We start from the raw sequence: 14,013 nt of genomic DNA, 5'->3' as shown, positions 1-14,013 counted from the left end.
GAGGGCAGCAGAGGGTGCAACTGCCAGCTTTCAGTAACTGTTACTTCAGTAAATACATGACATGATGGGGTAAAAGGTTTTGCAATATTTTCTTCTCCAGTAGTCTTTGCTTAGGGGATTGAGCTTTGCTTCTTGTCTCTAATTCTAAGGTGTCAGTCAACTGCCATGAAATAAAGACACACTTTATAATTGCATATGGTGGTAAATAAATAGTAAGTGGATTTATATAGATAGTACTTTTCTACACTCAAGTGCACTCAAAGCACTTTTTACACTATTAGTGTGTTTACCTTTTCATATACACAATCTCATACACTAATGGAACAGCCATTGGAAACAACTTGGGGTTCAGTGTTTTGCCCAAGGAACTTTGACAAGTGAACTGCAAAGCCAGGGATCGAATCACCAGCCTTTAGGATGGACATTTATTTAATGAATCGGAAATTTGAAATTTGAAATTTAAGGAGCTGGTTGATTAATAGTTATCCACTTTGTAAACAAATAAAAAGTTGCTCTATACATAACTGGACTGGAATGTTTTAAATCATACCATTAATACAATATCGAGTGTGAAGCTCTGACTAAAATGCAACTGTTTGGCATGTTTTGTTGAAAATGATCAAAATTTACAAAAAGCAACCAGTGCACAACAAAAAACCCAAGAATATAATCCTCAAGTCTCCCAGACAAAGCACGTTACTGGTGCTTTATTTTTTACTGTCTGTGCCTGTACCACTTAGAGTCTCCAATGTACCAGACCTGCATGTCTTTGTACTGTGAGAAGAAACCAGTATAACCAAATGCTACAGTATATTTTTAATTTCCTAAATGGCCACTGCAAGGCAACGTAACCTAAAAGAACTCAAAGTGGAAAACTTGCATAGCGCTTTCTAAAAGTGTGACTTTAAAAAAAATAGACCGCTTACTTCAAATGTATTTCACAGGCTTTATCTCTAGTCTGTAACAGCTTTCCAAAGAGATGGTTGATGTGGCAGCAGAGTTGCAGTAAGACAGCCTAATGTAATGTTGTAATTCCAGCTCATTATGTTGCCACTGAAAATGTGTAGATACCCACTCCCAACTGACTTGAATGAGAAGCAGAACTTCCCCGACCATTTTTCCCCCAGATCTAGACAATTCAGGTGGATAATATAAAAATGCCAACTTTTACCAAAGGACCATGTTTGAACTGCTGCTTTAATCCCCGTTTTTGCCCATATTTCCAATAAGGTTACATTTCCTATATCCTACAGATGACAAACTATTGCATCTGACAGCTGATCCTCTAGCACTCCCATACAGTCTACATCCTCCCTCTTTATTTTCCTCGCTTTCTTTTAGTGTTGACATTTATTTAATCCCAATGCTTTCCCTTTATCTAAAAAAAAAAAATCAGCCTTGTTGCTAGTGTTGTTTCAGTATTTCATTATCTGGACTTGCTGCAAAGCTCAAGAGTAGCTGTCTCCCTGCTGTGTCATGCCGCACAGGGTGGTAAATAATTAACCTCCACTTGCTACTCCACTGCTAAACACAAAAAAGCATCAGTGTATTTGAAGATAGTGGACACCAAGTTTGCAATTACACACTCTTTGTGCTGTATATGCATATATATATGTATGTGTGTGTGTGTGTGTGTGTGTGTGTATATATAGAGAATATGTATTTCATCTCCAAATTATTGCACAAGGTGAGCAAAAGTAGAGTGACATGCAGATGAGGAAACTGAGACAATTTTCCAGACAGTGACAGCATGTTTTATGGTGATCTGTCCTTTCGGTCCTCAGGCCTCAGCTGCAGTGCACGTAACTCACTGTATGTGCTAATATGACCAGCAGCATGTGCTGACCATGCTTGAGTTATTTAAATTGAAACTGCTGCTTCCTGTGTCCAGCTTGGATTGGTTTCTAGAAAATGTGCTCATATTTTAGCAGCCTGCTGTTATTTTTCTGAGTGATGACTAGCGAGTATAATGAAAGTAACATGTTGGGACAGTCATCTCCTCCTGTTTGTAGGCTGAACAGAGAAGAACAGCTGTGCTTTCCAGTCTGGTCAAATACTTAGGTCCTGAGGCTGCATCCTTCATCCACTATGAAGAGAAAGTAAGTACTTTAGTGGCAGATGTCTGGTGTATTAAAACATTATTTGGTTTGGGTAGAATTATTATAGGGTCATTTTTACTCTGGGTTCCAGAGAGGAAAGCTGTTTTGTGTAGCAACTCAATTTATGTAAATAATTGTAGAGTAGTGCAATGAATAATAGGCAAGCCAAGTTGCTAAACAAGTTGTGTACTAGCTTGCTTTAACTTGAAAATACTAACAGGCTTATTGGTACATTACAACATCAAACAATGACACACACAAGGGGAACAACATGAGGCCGGCATGAACCCATTTATTTAAAATAAAAATACGAGTCCTCATTTATTTGATATTCATTACATTTTTGGAATAAAATCACCAGGAGGGTATAGGAGAGTTAAAGGGACAAAGGGGCAGTTTAGCTTTGGAGTTTGGCCTGTTGATTTGTGCCACTTTCCAATACAGTCAGCAGCTGCAGTTCTGATTGTGCAAATCATAGAGCCTTCGACAGTACTTTACTCTTAGTACCTGACAGGCACAATTTACTTTAAAATGTATACTCTTTTTCAGAGTTGTAGATTCAGTTTCTGTAGGATCTTATTATCTCCATCATGAATAAACATCCCTAATTCTATTTTTAAACCATGAAAACGATTATCTCAAAACTTTACTACCAAAGTAATCTAGTAAGAGCTGCCTGTCTGTACATCCATGGATACACCACAGACATAGCTGTGGTAATAGCTAATTCAGTATACCACATGGGGGACGTGGAGGGGGTACAACTGTCTGACAAGATTATTATTGATTACACTGAGTGCCATCAACTGCCATTTTGTTGACAACAGCCACAATGGTAACTTTTTTTGTTGTACAGGATTGGGCTAAGGAGGACTACAGTGGAGGCTGCCCTGTTAATGTCATGGCACCAGGTCTGCTAACATATTACCATCCTAGCCTGAGGATGCCCTGTGGCAGGTAATCACTGATGACAAATACAACTTTCCATCACAACTGCCCTTTCCTCTGTAAATCTTTGATATACAACTTGAAGAGCAAAATTGTGAGGTTATAGGTTAGTAAACTGTATTGCTGGACAGTTGATGGCACTGTGACAGACATGGACGATGGTTGTTGGCTGTTCATGCTATTTTTAAAATACAAAAGCAGTGGCTGCACTCCACACTGGCAATCAGACACTATTTACCATCACCCTTTGTCCACAATATGAGTCATGGGAGCGACTATGCCTTTGTTGATAAATATTTGTACAGTTCCAACAGAATAACAAGAGGTCAGCAAGTGGTATTCTCATAGGAAAATGCCCTCTAATTCATTTCTAATGGCCTGTTCAGAGATGCACAAAGCTGAACGAATGAGAGTAGGAGGTAGGGAGGGGTATTCAGGTAATGCATTCTATAATGACATTAAGTCCATGGAGAGCAGGGGAAGCTCATTACAGCAGCATGTGGCAGTAGCCCTTATACACATTTTTACCCCATATCATAAATGGATCCTCAAGGACATGCAGTGACCTTGACAAAAATCCAGTACATGTAATGAAGACAAGTCTAATCTTGGCTGACTAAACTGCGACTGGCACTTCAAACATACTGTACTGAATGGCGCGACAGACTCTGGTACCCTCTGCTGGATTATGGGATGTCATTTGGGATAGTATGAACTTCAATGCTGACTTTTATAATTACAGTAATTATCCTGGGCACACAGTATACTATGCCTGAGTGGTCTGTATATGCAACATTTTTACGGAGAGGCCCATTCTGCTCAATTCCAATTTAGGTGAGAGAGAGTAGAGAAGAGAATGAGTAAGACGAAAGAAAACGTGCCAGTAATAATGAATAAATTAACCCAATGGGTAGAGTAACTAAGTTATCAGCTCTAAAACATACAAAGAATGAAAACTTCAATGACAGGAATAACTTAATCGGATGCTGAATTTTTTTCTAAACAAAACCATCACAGTTTGTGCTGCTCCTCATATTATTTTGATTATCACTGCCAGCAGACAAGGATTTGTAATTCAACCTATGAAAGAGGGAAACAGAAGACATTTAAAGTCTTTTAAAAACTTTACTTTTGACTTGATGTTGTGCAGAATGATATAAGATGTTGGTATTTTTGTATTTCAAAAATCGATGCTGTCAGGCAGGGATTTTCTACTAAGACTAACTGTATGAACACCACAACTGTCTCAACTTTGGTCTGCACTATGTATAATGTAACATGGATACACAAACATGTAGGAAACCAGATGGTGAGAAATCAATAAGCTGCAGTAGACCAAAAAGGAATGATAAGGAGCTATAGGAAGAGCCATACCATCAGTAACAGAAAGTGGCTTTCTTCAAGAAAACTACACAACCTTACACTGAGAAACAGTTGTGTGAGACTTAAAGATAAAAGTTGATCTACTTCATGTACTAACTGGGTGATTGCAGCTACTGAATGTGATGTGACGCATAAGTTGATGGGTTCACTAGAAAATCCTCTCATTCTGTTGGACTTACCAGAACTACACTCAGTCCACTCTGATTATTCAGCAGTGATACTTCATAACCTATTCTTTAGCATAGTACAGACAGCTGTGCTGTGTTGAAACCAATTTCCCCACCCGCTTGAATTGACAGTAATTAGTGACAGCTGATATGACAATCGACAATGTGTGGAGCACTGGCTGAAAATGGGAAGCTGCTACCTGAAGTACCTGTGCACGCAGCTTTGTTAACAAGAGTGTCAGGACTCAAGAGTCACTTGCAAGGGTGTCTCCAAATAATTTGTCACATTCAAACACTATAAATTTCCTTCACAGGCTATAGCTCAAGTCTGTATAAGTTGTTGAAAGAGACAAACTATGAAGTAGAAAGAGAGCCAGCCAAAGGTGATATAATGTTCAGTCACAAATAAACATGACAGCTGAGAAGAGTAATGTACGTCAATACTGAAAAAGTTTAAATACACTCACTGAGATACACTGTGTGAGAAGCAGAGCCCCCACTTGCAGCTGCACATGGATCTTTCATTATAGTTTACTGTGTAATTAGTCTTAGTTTTCCAACTTAAGTGGCTTCAGTTTTCTTGGGCTTACCACAAAAATTAAATTAAAGGGAAAGAATTTGCAGTCACTTTTCACCCTTCAAATTTGAGTGATATTGACCAGGAGTGTACTTGCATGTGTTGTTTACACATAAGGCCTTTCATTATACTTAAGAAAGTTAAGTTTGTCAATGTGATGAAACGCCTGAATCAATGACAGAATAGAAAGAAAGCTTTATTCTTCCCAGAGACTGTTGTGCTTAATGTGACAATGAAGACCAGTTTTCTTACCAAATTCATTTTCTTCATCTGCTATTATATTCTCAGCCCACTGGGAAATGTGATTAAATTGAACACGGCAGCGGAGGTCAAAATGATGTCCCACTAGCTCAGAGGGATTATTTTATCTTTATTCCCAGTTTCAGTAATCTCATACTTGTGCATTTCTGGAATCACTCATGTTGCAAGCTTTAAATGGCAGACCACCGTATTCACTTTAAAACCTAACCTACGCTATTAAAAACAGAGCATTGCATTCATCTTTGCTCTAAAGCTATGGTCAATTTTAATTGGTCATTTTCTGTTAACACTTATCACCGCCTATTAAAAGAGACACCAAGTTCAGTCATGGCTGTGGGGCATCTCACTCATCTGATCATAATGCAGCTGCACATTATACTGTTTACTGCCACCTGCTATGAATGTGGTAAATGATTCCTACCTACACCACTGGTGTCAGTCTTTATCATGCACATTGCATTAGCTTTACTCTTTCATTGTCATTTGCATATCCTATATTTGAGTGGGTTTATCACATTCCCAAGTCACTGCTGTATGTGGCATGTGGCACAACAATGGTATCTCTATTAGTTAATGGATCCTTTTGCTCTGACAGATCCTACTATAGCCTTATAGCCTTATTAACTTCAATGATTTTCTGCACAGCAAACAGCTGTTGCACACACATTCACAGTTTCTACAATGACACAAAGTGGCTGTGTTCAGAATGAGTCCAGCACCATTAAAGCTGTTGCTACATTATTTTCAGAAAGTTCAAATATCATTTCCTCTGGAGAATCACAATCCATTTTCTGGATTTTCTTTCAGTTTATTACATGAAGTTATTAGCTTTGTATCACTGCATTTTAAATGCAGTGATATCTGCATATTTTAGTGAAAATGTAAGTAAATCCATTCTTGCTGTTCTGCAAAGCAGAGGAACATGGACATTGAGTGTAAACAAAACAGCCTTTTTCCAATAGGCATAGAGAAGTAACCACGGTAACTGTACACAAATATTAAAAAGTGCAGAACAAAATGAGACAAATGTGTTCAACTAATACTAGATTAAAACTAACTAAAAGGACTCACAGTATGGCTGAAACGTGGCTAACTATAGCACATTTTCATCAAAAGAGTATAACTAAATCTAATTCAGGTACCAAAGATAACACTGCTCTTTATTCTGTTTTTGTTAGCACCATAGTGAATAGTAATATCTATTTGTGAATATTGTCATATTTAAATTTATATATTACGTTAGACAAATGTGGATATGAAGTCAGGAACAAGCTGTTCAGATCACACGAATGAGTTATTCACCAAGGATACTGCTCGGAGTAAAGTTGCTAAGAGTTTACCCTTCTCTAGTCCTTTGATTGATAGATGTGTGGGAGCTTTTATAGTTAAAGCCTGTGTGTAAACATGACGGGGTAGTAAATGCATGTGCAGCAGTGTGCTATAGGTGGACACTGTCCTTTGAATGGTGAATTAGAGGGACATGTTTTAGCTTGCAGCAGGCACCCCGGGAACTTTAGTGCTAGAAGGTTGTCTTATTATGGTTGTGCACTCAACAATTACATACAGCATAGGTGGTATGTGTAATCATAGGTTGCATGAGGTTAACTAACAGACACAAATGACATTGGTTCATATAGCTGTATTAGAAGGTGAGCTTGTACCATACAAAAAAAGTCAGAGTTATATTCTACATGAATAAAAAACTTCTGTGAAAGTTCATCTATGTGCAACCCAGATTAGCAGGTCCTCACTGTATAGGCTCATTATTATGACCTCATTTGGTTTAAGCATGACGCATTAAAGAAATGAAACTACTAAAATGATTCATTTCAACATGCAGTGGCTTTTATTCCAGACAGGACAATGCCTTACGTGGCAGTGCATCAGTGTGTGTGTGTGTGTGTGTGTGTGTGTGTGTGTTTGCATGAATGGGTGAATGGGAAATACTGTAAAGCACTTTGAATGACAGTTGTTCTAATAGGCCTATCCAATAGAGGACTGTGCAGCCTAGAGATTTTATTCAGAACAGGCAGAACAGGAAAAATCCACACTGCACATGCGAGGAGATATCGCTGTGTAAGGACTTACACTGACTGATCGATAATAAAAACAGTCACATCAGTAAAGATAAATTATTTGCTACTGTCTAATGTGCATTTTTATCTGCTTCTCCCGACACAAACTTTTGAAAATGAATGCGCTCCGATCAGTGCTTCGATATGAACTGAATGAGGAAATGAAACAGGCTGTCTGGCAGCTTCTGCAGACTGGACAGCATGGAGTAGACACAGCAACAGAGTTCCTTGAAGAAAACTAGCAGTTTAGTTTCCGTTACCGTGGTAAATGATCTGTTTCTGGAACAGAGTTGAGTTTATCTCAACAATCAAAGTGTCCATCAAAGTGTCCATCAAAGTGTCCATCAAAGTGTCCATCAAAGTGTCAATTTGCTCAATTAAAACACACCATCAGATATCAGAATATATCAGTGACTACAAATATGCAAACTGAAGCTACAGTAAGAATATGTTACAGAGAATGCCACTTTCATTGGCACATCTGTTGCTCTTCCCACAGTACATAGATCCTACAATTGGAAAGGGGTTAATATTCACGTTGGTTTTGGCTCAACTCCAGCTTATCTATCAGTAAAGCCAGAGAAATTAGCCAGAAGACTGCTCCATTCATTTCTATCCCATTCGTATTTTGCTGAAGCAGCAGTACATAAAAAGCACTTTCCCTTTTCTTCACCTTGTATTTAGTACAATGGAGTGGTTTTCCAAGACCAAAGGATTGAAAGGGCTGGAAATGATCCAGTGGGCTCAGTTCCCACCACCCAGCTAGACAGGACAGGACTACAGAAATTTGGTCACCTTTGCCTCTACAACCAGTGGATTGAGAAAAAATAGCTAACCTGCTGCTAACCTTCTATGGTACTGACAGTCGAGGGTGGGTAATAGCATGTTTTCACAATGCCACTGGTGAGAAGGGGTGGGCATGCATCATCTTCACTTCTGCAGAGCCATTGTCTTCATCCTCCTGGGGAACTGGCACTTGGCAACAGCAACATCCACTGTCACAGTCCCCAGGACTGATTCCACTGCTTGTTTTTGCCATTTTTCATTGGCCTAGACTACTAAATCTACTACATCATAGTGCCTCATGAGCATAACTGCTATACAAACTCACAATACTAAAATATTGCCAATGCCAAAGTCCTGCAGTGTGTATACAATTTGAAGCAGAATGCTCAGTTACAATGTACTGGATCGGGCCTGAAGTTGGCAGCAACTCTGGACAGCATATGTTTAAAGGCCTTATACGTAGTACTGGCATTTTCCTTTGTTTTGTGAGTGACAATGTGTGAATGTTAATGTGGATTTTGTTGGGTTTTTGTGTACAGTAAGGTGCCTTGAGGTGATTTTATTGTGATTTTGCACTCAGCTGCTCCCCACATAGGGCACACAGAAGGCTTAGAGGACATGAAAAAGACAATTACATCTGTTGAAATGAAACATAAAAATCTAATTAATACCACCTCTGCGCCTTACTGTACATGCAATAAAACCTTCATAAGTAAAAAGTCAATACAAGTGATTTTTGAAAAACACCTGTTAAACAAACTTGCAAAAAAGCAATGATTTCAGATTTGCCTACAGTCTCTTCAGTATGTCTTGGGCTTATTGCTGCTTCTCATGAAAAAGTGAAAGTAAATATGACTGCATGTAGCCTAACTGATTATCAAAAGACAGAGAGAGTGGGATAGCTATGTCGTGATGATCACCCTAGTGAAACTCACTGTGGTTCTCCCTGTCGTCTCCTTCATGTCTGTCTCCCTCCTCAACAAACAATGATCGGTTCCCACCCGCTCCACCCACCTGCTTACCGCCTATGAGTTGGTATCTTCACCATCATTAAACACTGAGGCAGTAGTAGTGGGCTGTTACTGACTCACTTTACATGAATCAAGTATAAAATACTGAACTGAAAAGCTCAAAATCCAAATGCTTCAAATAGTTGAAATAGTTGAACAGTAACTATATAGACAACAGAGAGGAGGAGCAGAGCAGCAGAGTGGGTTCAGGATTACAGTAAACACCATCAAGTTGTGCAGCATAAAAGGTAGAAGTTAGTCTGAGATTATTTAGCATGTAATGTTGCATAGCTTTGTTTTCTGCTCCAGTTTCTTAAAAATTCCAGTATACTAATTGTAGTGCTTAAAGTCTGTGTGATTAGCTCAGAGCTACAGGATGTTTATTGTACAGAAAGACCCAATGAAGGAAGTAAAGCCACTAAAATGAAAATCTGTGTGGTGCTGTATTCACTGCTGTCTTATCCAGTCTGAATTCTAATCTCCCACTCTCTGCAGGCTACTAATGTGTAGGCTACTTGCAGAGAGAGGAAAGTGATAAACAAAAATTCAATTTAATATAATGAAAAATTGAACAGCAATAACAATACCAGCTACTTTACTTATTAATGTTCAGTTGCCGATACACTTTGTTGTTGTGTCCATTCAGTTATATGGTCACATTATTGCTGCTTTGTTGTTGTGGACTATAATATGTTTTATTTGCAGTGTTGTAATGTTTTTTTATGAAACAGAAACATTAATGTTATCTTTTTCAAAAATAACTGTTGCCCATTTTTTTTTTAATTTAGAGCCATCAATCCCCCTAAAAATACATGTAAGCTCTACAAAACAAGACTGGACTGTGTTGTCATTACATGGAGTAGAAGAAACATGGATGGAAAGTAGTATAATTACTGTGCTGTTCGTGTCAGCAATTCCTCTAGGGTTAGCTTAACATAATTTGCTGAGCATGTGCTTGCTAATTCCAGTGTACAGAGATACGGAGCATCTAAGCCAACAAAGACTTGTTAAAGTGCAAAATTTACACTGTTATAGCTTCAACAGTGGAAAGCAGCAGTATAATGTGCTAAAGTGATACTTAGCATTAATGGCAGTGAATATATGTGCTAAAAGGCTTGTAATTATGCCAACAGATAATAAGCAAAATAGTTTACATTTGAAAACATAAAGCTTTAGTATATGGCTCACTATTTCTTGACTTACAGGATCCACTGGGCTGGCACAGAGACAGCCACCCAGTGGTGTGGGTACATGAGTGGTGCAGTACAATCTGGACAGCGAGCAGCTCTGGAAGTATTGGCTGAACTCCGGCCCATGACCCTGACCCAGGAGGAGCAAGAAGCAGTGCGGTACAGTCAAGCTGCTAAAGGTCCCGCAACCTCATCTGCACTCTCATTCCTCTCTACAAGCAAGGTTGTGGTGATTGCAACACTGACATTAGGTGTTGCTCTTTTATTGGCTCAGCATCAAAAGGTTTTGCAAAAGGTTACCACTTCCTTGATAAATGTTTTTTTCAACAACCAAGTGTAATATATTCCTGTTGTAATAGAAATCTGTAAGACGGGTTTGGAGTTTTAATTACAACACAATTTATGTTCGCATCATGTAATTCAGTCTCCAGATGACAGTAATTTTACGATTTCTTCAACTCTAACTTGTGTTTTTAACTTTAAACATTTTTATGTTATTGGCTTTTTCACAAATAACAGAAAAAGGCCACATTATTACTAAATCCCTCCAGAATTCAATTAGACATATTTGCAATTGCTTTTTTACCATTTTAAATTTGGACTGTTTTTAAGCTTAGGGCTTCATCTTATGGCTTTAGAATGATCCTTTTGTGCTTAAGCCAGTTTGCAGTGAGAAAATGGAGCTTTCATACTGTATGCCATGCATTGTTTTCTAGACAGCCATAAAACCTGCTTGAGAGGCTTGGAGAAGAGCCACAGGCATGTTTGTGCGCCCACAAAACATCCAACAGATGTTCGAATGAGCACAAGATAGATGAAACAGTCACACAGTGATAATGTCCCAGAGAAAAGGATTTAATCATTACCACTTGATTGCACAGTTGATAGAAAGACTTTTTGTCAGTTCTCATGTCTGTCATAAAGAGTAGGCCTATCTCAAACGCCCACTGATCATTGGACAGCAGCCTGTGGTGCCGTGGGTTTTTATTTGTCTTTGTTATCACTAACTTGCACTGGAACAACTGCCTGTTTTGAACCAAGGCCAAAATCAACATCTCTAAACACGAGTTTGTTGTTTGTTTGTTTTTTACCAGTAGGTCACTGATTTGGGCAAAACAGTAATGGTTCTGATGTGGATCTGAGCTTCTCAACAAATTTCATGTAATATGAAAAATACTTTCCTTTTCTGACATGACCCCATCGAGATGAAGTGTAAAATGGATGGGTGCTGCTATTTCAGTGAATCCACAGTGCTGCTCAGAAATTTTTACATTTTTTCTTTCCTGTATGTCATCGGCAGCTTAGGGCATGCATGCGGTAATATACCATCTGGGGGAATGGCAGCTCGCCTTGTCAGTTGCTGTTTTGTCATCACTCAATGTAATTTGGTTCTTTATTTATTCCAACAAGTCTCCTGAACCATTGTGAGCACAATACACACTATTGTGTGAAGTGTAACACCAACGTTATTCTCACAAATGGCTCAGTTGGCTTTGGAAAATGGCTTTTGAAGGCCAAAGTAAACACACACTATTAAAGGCTAAATGGTTGATGAGCGCATGAGAAAATAAGGACTCTACATTGTTAAGAAAAGTGAAAAATTAAAAGCAAGTTGACTTTGTTAGCCATGACCTTGATCGATTTAGAAAGCTTACAAACAAAAATTGCTGTACCAACCTCCATAACTTTGGCCATTTCATGATAAGAACCACGTTGATGTAGCCATTTATATTTTACAAAGTCATATGATGCCACAGAAATAGTGTGTTTTGTAATGAACCACTAAAAGAAGACAGTTTATTTAGTAGTTAGATGCTCCCAAGATGTGGGTAGAATGCGATAATGATGATCCAGTAAAGGGTCAAAGTAATGTAGCTGGAATTACTTAGCCTCTGTAAACACCTAGAGCAGCATTTTTCTTCAAGCAAATCAATATTTGTGACCATGACCAAACTCTTCTCTGAAATAAACATAGGCTCATTTTTGAATGGATGTACTTGCTCTCATACTATATGTTATGACATAAATGCTACTTTTGCCAAGCTCAGAATGTTAATTCATTTTAAATGATGTCACCAAGTGGTTAATTTTGCACAACTGCGATGCAAATATCCCATCAAGTGCCTCTCACTTAATGTTAGCTGTTAAGAGTTTACTTATGGCCTCTGAGCCTCTTTGCCTAAGCAGCTTTCCTGTGTTTAACATGCATCATGATTTTGAGGCTATTTTAGAAATGTAATGAGTCATTTGTGCAGCTGCATCTGCAGCTGTGATTTAGTTACTTCAAAGTTTTCTTTGGAGTTACGTCCACGGTGCATGATTCTGCTGCTGAGTTGTGTCTAATGCCAATGTTCAACGGCGTTAGCTTTATCTAGTGAGGCTGTTTTTTAACCTTTAAACACGTCATTCCTTTATTCTAACAATGCATTTTAACTGTCTACCATTATCCATTCCTTATATATTTGCAACATGCAGATTTCACTAAAACATTGTGTGGGATTAATTGTTGGAAAATAACATTTCATTGTATATAACATAGGCATTTGCAATATCTGTGTTTACTTTGGAGAGGTTGACTTTCTGTCTGGATATCTGGATGGTTCACATACTCTTTTGGGCCATGCTGCTCTGATAATTTTATCGAGCCATATAAATCAAAAATTTTTTGAGTATGGTTTGAGGGGAGAATGTCATAAACCTCTGAGGTAAATAAAGTGATCACACTGTCTGAGTTGTTGTCTGTTTACTCCAATCATACAAGGAAATGATCCCAAAGAAAATGATTTAATTGTTATCTCTTGATTGCACTGTTGATTAAAAGGATTTTTGTCAGTTCCCATTTCTCTTCTAGAGAGTATCTGTAACAAACACTGATAACAGTAGTCTGGTGCAATGGCTTTACTATTTGTCTTTGTTATCACTGGTTTGCACTGGTGCAGTTCTCCCTGGTTTCATTTAAGCCAGTCCAAGCTGCATTAAGACCAAGAACTCAACATCTCTATATACAGTTCAGTGTCTGTGCCAGAATAAATCTGACAGGCAGGTTTCCACTCATGTTTCCACATGGGGGATAAGCATAAAAAAACTGCATGAGCACTAAGGTGTAAAGATAAGCTCAGAAGCTGCTGAACAAGAAAACATGGCAAAGCTGCTGGGCGTTCAAAGGAATGCAGACCAAACCAGAACAAAGATTTATGAATACACAATAGCATAAAATATACAACTGAGCACTAGCACTGCACGGAAAGACATGCACACACTGCCTGTGTGTTCACAACACACCACTACCTTATTACATCCACAATTCAGCACCGAGGACAGCGACAGTGAAAACAGGAAAGCGGCTGTGAGCAAGACTCAGACGGATCTTAGGAGAACAAAAGCACAATAATAAAGATAAAAACATACAGCTTCACTCACCATTAAAATAGCAGAAGGCGATGTCCATGTTGGACTGTCAGAGGATAACATCTTTCCAGTCATTAGTGCACTTAATCAGCAGGCCTTCCGTGAGTGC

General features: G+C 38.5%; 1 protein-coding gene across 3 annotated transcripts in view; it reads left to right on the top strand.

Moving 5' to 3' along the window:
• LOC113124895 (probable flavin-containing monoamine oxidase A) overlaps positions 1–13,224 on the top strand; it is a 33,586-nt gene extending 20,362 nt beyond the window's left edge. The window contains exons 10-13 of one of the 3 annotated variants that reach the window (XM_026298060.1): positions 2,013–2,099; positions 2,956–3,056; positions 10,095–10,120; positions 10,512–10,632. In XM_026298060.1, coding sequence (XP_026153845.1) covers positions 2,013–2,099; positions 2,956–3,056; positions 10,095–10,120; positions 10,512–10,513 — 216 coding nt within the window. In that variant the 3' untranslated portion in view covers positions 10,514–10,632. The other 2 variants (XM_026298058.1, XM_026298059.1) reach the window with 2 other exon arrangements.
• The last annotated feature ends 789 nt before the right edge of the window (positions 13,225–14,013 follow it).

Source organism: Mastacembelus armatus, chromosome 12 (assembly GCF_900324485.2).
Source record: "Mastacembelus armatus chromosome 12, fMasArm1.2, whole genome shotgun sequence".
NCBI classification, from domain to species: domain Eukaryota; kingdom Metazoa; phylum Chordata; class Actinopteri; order Synbranchiformes; family Mastacembelidae; genus Mastacembelus; species Mastacembelus armatus.
The sequence above is the reverse complement of the archived record's forward strand: the minus strand, read 5'-3'. Positions and strand labels throughout refer to the sequence as shown.